The sequence below is a fragment of the Gasterosteus aculeatus genome, chromosome 10 (assembly GCF_964276395.1).
Source record: "Gasterosteus aculeatus chromosome 10, fGasAcu3.hap1.1, whole genome shotgun sequence".
NCBI lineage: Eukaryota > Metazoa > Chordata > Actinopteri > Perciformes > Gasterosteidae > Gasterosteus > Gasterosteus aculeatus.
Genome location: NC_135697.1, coordinates 6765021 through 6777376, shown reverse-complemented (window position 1 = coordinate 6777376; position 12356 = coordinate 6765021). Strand labels below are relative to the sequence as shown.

The 12356-nt window shown below is 44.1% G+C and overlaps 2 protein-coding genes across 5 annotated transcripts; both read left to right on the top strand.

Moving 5' to 3' along the window:
• Window positions 1-97: 97 nt before the first annotated feature.
• Window positions 98-9618, top strand: clk2a (CDC-like kinase 2a). Of its 3 annotated transcripts, XM_040188645.2 has the most exons (13): window positions 98-737; window positions 1779-1966; window positions 2073-2358; window positions 3521-3611; window positions 4463-4529; window positions 4716-4832; window positions 5023-5189; window positions 5700-5794; window positions 6080-6209; window positions 7597-7679; window positions 7881-7960; window positions 8055-8145; window positions 8237-9618. In XM_040188645.2, the coding sequence occupies exons 2-13, from the start codon at window positions 1779-1781 to the stop codon at window positions 8423-8425; spliced, it is 1584 nt and encodes a 527-aa protein (XP_040044579.1). In that variant the 5' UTR covers window positions 98-737; the 3' UTR covers window positions 8426-9618. The 3 variants fall into 3 exon arrangements, with proteins under 3 accessions (XP_040044579.1, XP_077937507.1, XP_077937508.1); XM_078081381.1 differs by lacking the exon at window positions 3521-3611 and having other exon boundaries at window positions 493-737; XM_078081382.1 differs by lacking the exons at window positions 98-737; window positions 3521-3611 and having other exon boundaries at window positions 1778-1966.
• A 429-nt stretch (window positions 9619-10047) lies between these two features.
• On the top strand, window positions 10048-12230 carry LOC120826402 (uncharacterized). 2 transcript variants are annotated; one of them, XM_040188650.2, is made up of 4 exons: window positions 10048-10945; window positions 11125-11456; window positions 11648-11735; window positions 11827-12230. In XM_040188650.2, exons 2-4 carry the CDS (start codon window positions 11233-11235, stop codon window positions 11974-11976), a joined length of 462 nt encoding a protein of 153 aa, XP_040044584.1. In that variant the 5' UTR covers window positions 10048-10945; window positions 11125-11232; the 3' UTR covers window positions 11977-12230. The 2 variants fall into 2 exon arrangements, with proteins under 2 accessions (XP_040044584.1, XP_040044585.1); XM_040188651.2 differs by having other exon boundaries at window positions 10826-10945; window positions 11830-12230.
• Window positions 12231-12356: the final 126 nt, after the last annotated feature.

Below are 12356 nucleotides of genomic sequence, written 5' to 3'. Positions count from 1 at the left end.
CAGACACTTGACACACGGCTTTAGCAAAAGACAGTGTTCTAACATATTTTACCATTACATGCATCTCACACTATGAACTAAGAACTAAAACATTTATACCCAATGTGTGCTGCTGCTATCACTATTATTCTAAACATTAATCGCATTATTGCTGTCATCATAAACCAACATTAACGACTTATTTCTCCCCATTGAAGTCTTTCCTGTGCAGATGTGAGGGTTTCGTCGCATGTGCACAGACTGCACAGCACCCTGAGGCGAATTTGTATTTGCGATTTTGTGGTATACAAAATAAAATGAATTTGATGAATTAATGAGAAATCAGATTCTGACTAAATTACACAACAGAAAACCAGTAACGTTCATTAAATATTCTGGCAAAATACATCTAATTATATGTGTCACATTTCGTACCCTCAAACTTTGACAAACTCACCATGTTGATTAATATGTGACTTAATGATATGACTGAGCGGTGGCTCGCGCAGCTTCACGCTAACGACGTTAACCGTCCTGTGGCGGTGGTTGACGTTTCTCCGGCGCGCGGAGGCGTCACCGGCGGTCTGAACCAGAACCAGCTCCACCGCCAAGGCAGAAAACACACACACACACACACACGGGCTCCCTGCTAGCAACGGAGCTTTAGACACCGAGCTAGCGAGAAGTTAACAGATAAACCCTGGAACGCCATCACGGATTTCCTGTGGGACAAACGCACGGGCCTCGCTGCTAAAACGGTAAATGTGACCGTGAGCCGCTTTGTGCCGCTGGGTGAGCAGAAGCACGAGCCCGCGGCTGGTGCGACGGCTAGCGGAGGGGGTCTGTTGTGCTAGCCGACTAAGCTAAGATGGCGGTCGAAGTATTTACGTTAGCTTGCGTTAGCGGCGCATGCTAACGGCCAGTGAGTTGCCCAGCGGTTCAACGCTATTTTGGCCGCTGGTATGTTGGTGTTTAGGAACCAGAGACGTGTATTCCCTGTGCTGTATGACCCCGGTGTTTACGGACATTAACGGCGTAAACCGTCAATGTCAATAACGCATCGTCTCGGCGATACAAGGTGGGAAAATGAGCTGCGAGCGACGCTCGTAGAAGCGCGTTAAGAACCGGAACCTCCTTTTAGTTATAACGTTGGCTTTGTTACCCTTGACTTAACGATACAAGGAGGCGAGTGACGTTACTGCCGACGTGAACTACCGCATGAAGCAGCGCTTCATGTTCGCGGACCTGCGGCGCGTTGTAAACGGGTGAATTAAATGCGACCGTGCAACAGGGTTCGTAAAACGCGTCCGCGGCTGGTTCCCCGTCGCTGCTCACGGACTCCGAGGCCTCGCAGTTCTCCGTCTTGCTGCTTTTGTTTGTTGCATTTGTTCTTGCATATCTTTGAGGTGTTGCACGCAGTGTTTCTGTAGTCGAGTGTAACGTTAGTTTAAAAGATATACCTACATTTATTTTACCACGCAAACGGCGTCAATCAGCACATTTGACTTGATTTGATGGAGCCATTTGATTTCTATTCAAGGGCAAATAAACTATCATTAACACTTAAATACGAATGAATGCATGTGCTAAAAATAAGTTTTTGTGCTGGTTAATCGGTTCATTCTATAACTATTATTTTCTAGCTTATTTTCTTGACCCCCACTACATACTTAGTGTGTGGCAGCAAACAGCAGTCTGTAAAAAAAAAAGCTCTTCAATGATCCCACTTGGTTGTTAAATCCAAGCCTTATATGAACTTTGAAAGGGCACTTTCTCAAGTACGTTTTGGTTTCCACCAGATGCCTCACACAAGACGGTACTCGTCTTCGGACAGAGACAGTCGAAGCAGCTACCAAGACCGTTACAGAGACAGAGGGCGAAGACAGCGTCACCGAAGATCACCGTCCTTCTCCTCCAGCAGCGAAAGGGATCGAGACAGAAGGCCACGGGCACACAGACCGGAAGAAAGCTTTGTACGCTCAAGGAGGTATGTTTTTTTTTGTACGGTGAGGCATTTGGTTGAGCTGTCTTATATTCTCGTCGTCTACCCCAAGTACCAACTGCACATGTCTTTTCTCCGTCCATTTATTCAGCCGCAGCTATGACAATCGCTCAACCGAGCACCGGCCGTTTGACCGAAGGTACTGCGAGGGATACAGACGCTTGGATCAGACTCGAGAACAAGACCGCGACAGAGAAAGGGAACCACGCGGAGCGGCTGAAAGTTACTATCCGCGCGACTTCACCCCGAACATGTACGACTACAGACGCGGGCGCGTCAGGGAGCGCGAGCGGGAAGAGTCGTACCGGCGGAAAGGCAGCAGGCGTAAGCACAAACGAAGGCGGCGTAGAACCAGGTCCTATAGCCCATCCTCCTCGGTGAGTACAGCCAGTCCTGCGCTTGTGTTTTGACTCTCCTCATCCTCTTTCCTTCCATCTCTGTCTCTTCCAATCTGCTCTTTCTGTCTCTGTCTTTTTCTAATCGTTTCTTCCCACACAGCCCCTGGAATCGGTAAGTAGTAAAATCTTTATGATTTGTTTTCATCCTTTTCGAGTTTTTTTTAGGTTTTTTTTTAGGTGGGTTTTGCTAAAATTGGCATTTCTTTTTGGCAGAGCATTTTCATTTTTATACAGATATGTTTTCAGTAGTTCATTAATGACCCAGCACTAATTCTTGATGCTCTACGGATACATGCTCATCGCATCTTTCCTCACCTTTTCTTTGAAAGCCTAGTTACGCCTGGTCACACTTCATTCATGTCAGTGGCCCAACCTACCCTTTTAATAAGATTTAACAGTGTATGTTGTCCCTTTTGTAAAAAGGCCTGAAGGCCTGTGGTAACAGTTGGTTTGCCACTTGTGAACTTTAGTGCAGATAGGCTGAAAAAGTGAAAATGTTCTACCAAACACGACAACTTTCAGGTTGAAATAGAAAGCAGACTTTTGTTAGACTTTGACATTTCAAATGTCTTTTATTTGTTGAATTTTTTTGTGTGGGTTGTATTTAACCCCACACATGTTTTAAGTAATTTAAATTGAAGGGAGCAATGGTTTGAATTGGATGTAGTATAAATGCTGGGGGTTATTTCTAAATAGTACCTGATTGATTACATATGGTCCCCTCATTTTATTTTCCTTCTTTTTTTTGCTCTGAAAAGTCAACCTCCTAAGTTTGCATTTGTTATATTACTGTTTTTTTTGTTTTTTTGCGTTGATGAATGGATATGCCAGTTGCTTCCCTGTTTGTAAGCAGCTGTGGTTTAAGATAAAGGGAGGAGAGGAGCAGAGGACAACATGTAATCTTTGACTTGTTCCCTTGCACTATATCCCTATCGTTATATATTTCCTTCACGTGGTGTCATGCGTGAATCGCCCCATGACCACCAAACCCACCTACAACCACAACTACCACCAACACCACCGCTCTCTTCCCTCCTCGTCTACCTGTGCGGCCTGACGCCATTGCTGCGGCTGCCCCTGAAAACCCCCCCGTTCCCTCCGGTTGTGTCATGACCTGCTGGCGGTTTGGGTGTGAAAACAGCGGAGCGACAGCCGGACGCGGGCACTGAGTGTGAGGGACGACGAGGAAGGGCACCTGATCTGTCGGAGTGGGGACGTCCTGCAAGAGAGATGTACTCACTGCCACTACTCTATCGTAACCATTCTCCATATGAGTTTTAAAGCATAGAGCATTTACATGACATGGGAGTGCCTGATGATGATGATGCCTCGCTAGAATGCTCTTCGCTCTAGCTGAAATGGCTGGGTGGATTGCAAGAATGTTGAAGATTTTGAGAGGGACTAGATGCCTTCTCCTTTTGGTTCTAGGATTTTAAGCTGTGGAGCATTTTCTGTGTTTCACAGGTTACTTGACCTTCTTAAACATAGAATCCCATTTGCAGACATTGTCCTTGTTGCGTTGCAGATTAAGATTCTGTTACAGTTGTATATCTGTAACATAAGACCGCTATTTTCCAATGTGTCGGTTTCAGCGATTTTTTTTCCTTCTTTTTTTCTTCTTTTTAGTAGACGTCTAACATGCACATCACTTTTAATATCTAACCAGTGCACATTTAGACAGTGAATGTAACATGTTTGTCATTTTTAGTATCATGCAATGTTCAGTAGGAATACTAATCGTTTTTCTTGTTTTACACAACACCTTGTGTCCTTTGGAGCAGCAACATCTTATTTTTGATGACTGCAAATTGGTCATCAAAGGAATGGAGCGCTTTACATATATGCCTTTCTTCACATGTATCCTAGTGATGTGCACATAATAGTCCCAGATTTACCGTACACATTGTCTCGAGCCTGCCAGATCAAATAGGCAGCCATTCGAAAACGTGACCGGCGGTAGATTTGATTTCGCCTGTCTACACCTTTTGACTTTTGCATTCCTGCTTAAGTCTACATGTCTAATGCTTCTGTTCTTCTTTCCCCGCCCTCCTTCTCTCCCCCTTCTCTCTATGTTGTGTTGCAGATGAGATTGTCAGCACCTTGGGGGAAGGCACCTTTGGGAGGGTGATGGAGTGCATAGACCATCGCAGGTATGTTTCAGTTGAATCTGAAAAGGTGTGAGTGTGTGTGTTCTTTTCTATTGTTGACGGTTAACGTCGTTATTGTAGTGGTTTGTTTAAGTGTTTTTGTATTAAATCATGTCACTGTAAGTTTCCCGCTGACTGTTTTTTTAATTTTATGTCCTTATTTGCCTCATACTATATTTTATTTCACAGGGGAGGGGCCTCTGTTGCTCTAAAAATTATCAAAAATGTGGAGAAGTACAAGGAAGCAGCTCGCCTGGAGATAAATGTCCTAGAGAAGATCAATGAGAAGGACCCTGATAACAAATTGTGAGTATTGTTGCACCGCAAATACATTTTCTTTTAACACTGACTGAACCAAAACCATTTTCATTATTCAAGCTTGGTTATTAACTTAAATTCTCCAGTACGCACATTGATTGAAAATTATTTGATTTAGCCTAATTTAAGTGATTCACGACCTCACTGTAAGTCTTCCTGCGTTTTGTTTTTCTTGCAGCCTTTGTGTACAGATGTATGACTGGTTCGACTACCATGGTCACATGTGTATCTCCTTCGAGCTGCTCGCGCTCAGCACCTTCGACTTCCTAAAGGAGAACAACTACCTGCCCTATTCTATTGGCCAGGTCAGACACATGGCTTACCAGATCTGTCTCGCTGTGAAGTGTAAGTTAACTTTTTTTATTTATAATCTCCTTCATTTGATTTTAGTACAAAGTAAACTTTACGATCTGGAATAATGAATGAACAATGCAATTAATATACCAAATGTACTGTATCTTGCGAAGACATTAAATGAAAAACACAATTTGAGATTTTCAGTGTAGACCGAGACTTTAATAACCTGAACATATGTGATTATAAAAAGCTACTTTTGGATCTTAATTTTCCCGAGATAAGTATAGTTTTGCAACAAACACACGATTGCTCCAATGAGGTGTCTTCATGAGTTTCTTACAAATTGCATCGCTATAGTGTATTTCTTATAATAATTCCTTACTATTCATTAGAAGCTATCCCCTAGTCTCGTATTATTGGATTTTTACTTTTACCAATGTTTTTCACTTTTTTAATAACTACACCGTGTGTTACTATGAACATTACAATATAATGTTAACAGTATAGATGTCTATTATAACATGAAATAGATGAGATCCCCATTTTTCTTCTCCTCAGATCTCCATGACAGTAAGCTGACACACACCGATCTAAAGCCCGAGAACATCTTATTTGTCAACTCAGACTTTACAATGTCCTTCAATGTCGAGAAGGTAAGAAGCAATAGATGGGGGGGAACCTTTCTTGTGTATTGACTTTAGTGGCTAGTCTGTTCCAAACGGAAGAGCCAATACAAAACCCCTTTTACTATGTTACTGAACATTGCAATATTGCTAATATACAGTATATTGCTTAAAGGTCTCCACCAACCCTCTAAAAAACAGTTGGACTAAGACTTTCTATAAAACGGCGCTCCTCAGAGATCCTATTTACATAATGCTTTGTTGGAAAGTTAATCGAAATGCAACTGATGTTAGAAACACTGTTCTTTCTGGCAGAAGCGTGATGATCGGACGGTTAAGAGCACGGCAGTACGCGTGGTGGACTTTGGCAGTGCTACTTTTGACCAAGAGCACCACAGCACCATAGTGTCCACGCGGCATTACCGAGCCCCTGAGGTCATTCTAGGTGAGGAAGGCAATGAAGAAATGGTTAAAGCACTACTTCTTATAATGGACTTTATCATTATTTCAATCTAACTGATGTAGTCGTGGAAATTCAACAGGCAAATCAGTTTGTTTCCGTCGTCAAAGGTCTGTTTGCTCCGCCTAAAGTTTACCTGCAAGTTCTTGCGTTGCGTTCTACAAGTTGATACAAGCATAGTCTGGTCTTTCTCTGCTGAAAATCCTTTGACAAAGCTGATGTCCCCTTTTAGTAGCATCGATCATACATTCACATTAGGTATGCAAGTTAAAGAATCCAAAATAGAAAGTGCTGCTTAAATCCGACATGATGTCATCACAGATGTCATCTCAGTGTTTCTCCAGCAGAGCGCGGCAGCACTCGCCAAGCAGCGCTAACAACCGCCCCGCATCATAAATACCAGCATGGGATGCTTTCTTTTTCAAACAGAAAACCGCAAACCTAACTAACTACTCCGTCCACATTGGGCAGGCGTGATGGTAAAGGTGGGCTGATGGGGGTCACGCTAATAACAAGCGCTAGAGCACACACTGCTCAAATGAACCATGGGGATAGCAGACTTTTCCTCATTCCTACTCTTCTACTCTGACTTGTTTTTGAGTCGGTGCATCTCCCGACAACCCCACGGTTACATTTTAGCGTGAATGTAATCTTAATATAAGCGAGGTAAACAAGTTAAGGGATCTGTCGAATGCGGTCAAAGCTCTGCCCAAAGAAACAGGAAAGGAGAGAAACTAAAATGGGTAAAGACACAATGGGCTGAGAAAACAAGTGCACATAAAGTAGGTAATCAAAATATTTAGTTTACTTTTGTTAGGCAATGTTCTGGGAAAGACTGAAGTTTAGTGTTGAAGACAGTTGATGTAAGGAACACAATGGGGCGAGCCGTGCACTAATGCCCTCTAGGTTGTTCTTTTATTGGAAATGCATGTGAACTGGATTGCCTTTAGCAGCTTAATAGCAGACACGTCTGGAGTAGTTTCCCTCCAAGACAGCGGCAACCGGAGGTGTTTAGTATCCGGCTCTCTGTCCGTCCTTTTACAAACTCATAGCCAAACAAGCTATATGTGACATTCGGAGGCTCAAGCTTAGAGACGTCCTGTAGTCCCGGGGCCTAAAGAACAAGATCGGGAAGATAAAACCACGTTTTGTGATTTTTCTTTTTGTAGCGCAAAGTTATTATTAAAACGAGAACTTAAACACACACAAACTCAATGTGACAAGCTTGCTGGTATTAATGGTAATGTTCAATAGGATAAAGGGGTGGATTTAAAAAGCAACATGACTGTTTGGCAGAGTCGAGCATCCACAAGGTGGGTGTGTTGTAGATGTAGTTGCTGCCATTGATTCAGCGCATGTGGTCGTCCCTCAGAGCTGGGCTGGAGTCATCCCTGTGACGTGTGGAGCATCGGCTGTATCCTGTTTGAGTACTACCTGGGCTTCACCTTGTTTCAGGTACACTCGCACCCTGCTGCTGCCGATGAGACCGCTTTAGGGCTTTTCTACTTTGGTATTTGTTAGCTCTGACTGTGCCTTTTTTAAACTGAATGTAACAGCAGAACCAGCAGTAGTTAAACCCTGATTATCGCACACTCAGTCTTTATGTGTCTTCCTCTTCCTGCTGATTCACGGCTGTGCAACTTGTATTTCTTTCAGACTCATGACAACAGGGAGCATTTGGCCATGATGGAGAGAATCCTGGGACCGGTGCCCTCCAGGATGATTCGTAAGACGAGGTGAGAGAACCTACAAACTCTGCATACTCATCAGTCAAAAAGTGCCCATGAACAAACATTCATACAAAACACTGTCCTCCCTGAACTGTCTCAGAAAGCAGAAGTATTTCTATCGCGGCCGTCTGGACTGGGACGAGAGCTCCTCTGCTGGGAAATACGTGAGAGAAAACTGCAAACCCTTGCGGGTAAGAGATGGCCGAAATATTCTGTTCTCGTGCAGTTCTCTTCATGAGTTTCTCAGCATTATTCTCTGCTTTTCTTGCTTTCTGCCATCAGCGGTACCTGCTGTCGGAGGCGGAGGAGCACCACCAGCTGTTTGACCTCATTGAAAGCATGCTGGAGTACGAGCCCTCCAAGAGGCTGGTGCTCGCCGACTCACTCAAGCACCCCTTCTTTGACAACGGGACGATTGGCGAGGCGGCAAGCGGCAAAAACTGGGAGGGCAATCGTGACATCAGCCGGTGACCCGAGAGCCTCAAAAGACTGACCGGGGAGATCAATACTTTTATATATGGAGAAGGTGAACTGTCAACCTAAACAGAGCTGCTGGAGTTTTCTGTTATTTGTCATTAAAGCATGGACACCGTAACTTGTTCCTCCTCTGCCGTGCACCTCTGCAGCCACGAGAGAGACGAAAATAACCCATAAAAGACTGGAAGAGAGATGGAAAGAATAAATCTTTTATAGCCGCCATAGCCTGAGCAGAGGAGGTTTGTTTGTACCCAAAGTGGCCCTCTATGCAGCTCCTGTCTTCCTTTTGACTTCCGAACTATCTTCTTCCCTTCCGTCCGTCCGTATATTTTCCTCAGCATGTAAAGGAAATCATTCACATTAATAAGGAAAGAAACACTACAAAACCAATTTCTACAAAAAGCCCAGTTTTGGAGAAGAAATGTCTTCCTATTGTGAAGTCTAAGGAAAGGGTGAAAAGGAGATGGAGCTGCAGCTGCAGCGCAGGTCCTCACTCGCATTATCCTCAACACGGAGACACGATATTCTATCATACTAACTTCCAATTAAATTTCATATTTCCTTGGAAAAAGTATTCCCAACAGAGACGAATGTCTTGGTTTACGTCTTTGTTAAGTGAACATCTCGCTCTGCAGATTGTTTTCCATGTTTGCGTTTGTCTAAGCGGATCGTCCCGTAAACCCGCGCCCCTGTTTGTGGGTCGATGGATCTGTAATTAATCGCCAATGAGTTGTTAATGGCAACAGACACTCCCACACACAGGCCTCTGTGCATGTTATTCACAGCTGTTTTTTATGTAATGCAACCTGTTTGTGTGTGCGTGCACACGAAGGGGTGGATGACGTTAAATCGCGCAGTAAATAGTCATGGGAAAATTATTGCATACTTTTAAACACAAAAGAGTAAACTGCCTTCTCCGTGTGTGATTTGGTCCGAGCTGAGGTCTCTCAATGAGGTTAAGCGCACAAGTCCTGGCTCGAGCCAATGAGTCTCTCTCTCACACACACACACACACACACACACACACACACACTGTTCACTCCTGTTGCTGGTTCTTATTTGATTTACAAAAGGTCATAATGCCCCCACCTGTACATTACTTCTTTTTTTTTTGTATAAAATGAAAGCGTATAAAACTGTATATATGTACGATTGTGTAGAATTAAAGTTCAGTCCTCCTGACCAAAGGCTTGTGGTGCTGTGCGTGTCTTCACACAGCGTCTCTCACTGACTAGTGCTGATGTATAGAAGGGGAGGACAGCGTCTAAACCATTTAAATGGATCTTCATAAAGTCAATACAGATGAATATATTTGCTGAACTCCCTTGTGTTGACAGAACTCTCTTAAAAGTTGTCCTAGCTCAGAGGCCGGAGACGATTAGGTTAATCTACTCACCTGTTGATTCTGTTGCCAAAATGTCTTTTTTTTCTCTCTTTTCAACGGCTCTTGAAATATGAATTTTATTTGAAACAGCTTTGGTTTTGATGGCGAGTCCTCGTGGTGGTCACATGGTCAGGTATTGTATGTCACCTTTAAACTTCATCTCGTTGGTTAAAATACTGGCGGTAACTAATCGCTCGCTCGGCGCTTCCAAAACTTAAGTTAAGCCGCCGCCGTGTCGGGACCGGAGGAAAAACCCAACGCAGCAACGAGGCCGTCTAAGCTTTCCCATCTGCCGGTAAAGTACTGGCGCCGTCTTCACTCCTCTAAATGGCCCCATTCCCCCCCCCCCCGTCCCCTGTCCCGTCCCATCCCGTCAGTCACAGGATCACCTTTCTGTATGTAAAACTATGACAGGCCTTTTATACCCTTATCGCATACTTGCCCACTGTGACCTTACAGAGAAACAATATTTATGTGCTAATTACATTCCTAACCGCCTAGTATGATACAATAATGACTTTCTAGTCTTAATCACTTTTGGAAACATGCCATAACTTGTCAGTACATATAATGCAATGTATTTCATGACACAATACATAGACATTGAATGACATTGGTTGGCCTATTCAATTGTGACATTGAATAGGCCAAAAGTTAACTTTAATAAGTTAACTTTTTAATGACTTATTTAAAAAGAAGTGTAATACATTTTAGTTGCATAACACACAGCCTTTATTATACCATAGGATGTATTTTGATATGCTACACTATAAAGCTGTCAGATTAATGCCCTTTTTGACTCCATGGGGGGGCTGGAACTTCAGTGTTTCCTGCCAAAGTGTCGTTGTTTGAACTCTTTTGATAATGTCCAATGAAATTTGACTTTTCAATTAAGATCTGTGCGCTTACTAACACAAAATGAAAGATGTCAACAGTCAAATCTAAAGTTTTCTGGACCGTTGTCAAAGAGATAAACTCTTACGTGCTCAGCTAATCTTATTTGAGGATCAGCGACTCAAATCCCCACAAGACCAGGTGGTGACAGCGCAGCCTACATGTACACGTACTGGAGGCAACGCAGCGAATACACACCATCGGCTGATTGTGTCTACAGCGGGTTCTCCTTGCAGGTGAGTCCCATTGTTTCTTACAGGCGGGAGCAGTAGATCGTGCTCATTTGCACGGATTTGTAAGAGACAGAGTGTATTTGAGGATGTTCTTTACATTGAAATTTGGAAAAAATTTAAATGATGGCATGAACATGAAGGAAAATCTAGCGCGAGGACATAATTGTTATTCTTTGTTGCAGATACAAACCACCTTCCTGGTTTTTAGAAGCAGAGAACAACAAGGGCTTTCGGACTTTGTTTAAGCTTCTGAGGTGTCAAAGCCTGGGACGCACGAGGCAACTCCGGAGATGAACTCCATCATGTCGCTGGGCGCCCCTCTGAAGCAGTTCACCAGCTGTGTGTCGGGGACGCGCACGTCCACCAAGAGGGGGACAAAGGGCAGCCAGTCCGTCCGCAGAAGCAGCTTCACCCGCAGGAAGAGCGTCAGCAGGAGGAGAAGCCTCCCCTCCAGCAACCAGAAGGTCCCCGACTCCTGGCTCAGACTGTACCAGGACGACCTGCAGAGAGAGAGGCAGGTCACTGTTAAGAATGTTCTCCATACTTTGAGAGCGTGACAGCTCGTTAGGAGGACATCTAGTTAGCGTCTTGTTGTTCGACTCTTGGCAGGGACAGATGTGGATTAATGGCGATAAGGCTGTTCCTCAAACGAATAAGCTCCGTGAGCTGTTCCTAATCGCTCTGTGCTGTTTTTTTGTCCCAAAGGAAACGCCAACAAGCCATTCTGGCCAAGAAGAGCGCAGAGAGGACCGTTAGGAAGACTCACTTCAGGAGCCATCACTGCCTCCCGAGGGTAAGGGGACAATCCGGTCAAAAGGTGACAAATGCATTCAATTTGTCGGTGCATCAAATCTCACCATCATCGGCTTCTCTTCCACCTGCAGCAGACCAGCGCGGCCAGGAAACCGGCCCCAGTGAAGGACGAGTCCTTCTTCGGAGCCTTCCAAGGCCTCAGTCTGGACGGACTGCTGGGAGACGGGTCTCCCTCCGTCTCCATGCCCGCTGCTAACGGAGATCAGTGCAAAGTTATGTGATACTAAACCATTTAGGATGATCAGACGGTTCAAATGATCCTACTGCTGAAGAGACCTGAAGGACAAAAGGGCTCCAGGTGGAAGCAGTCTGGAGATGAAAATATCAAGACGTGCAACCACAAAACGTATTTGGTTTGCCACCTTCTTTTGTTCATGGTTAGGATTCCTTGCGGGGTGGTTTTGCATTACTCTGTATTGGTCTTTCAAAAATGTTTTGTTTTGCTGAATGAATACATAAAATTGAGCAAATCTGACACGTTGGCCTTTTTTAAAATTCAGTGTTCTCTCCAGAGCTGCTTTGATTGTTATAGTTTGAAAGCCAAAACAAACTAAACAAATATGGAATTCAGTGAAACATGTTCAAGACAGGCAGAACTAAG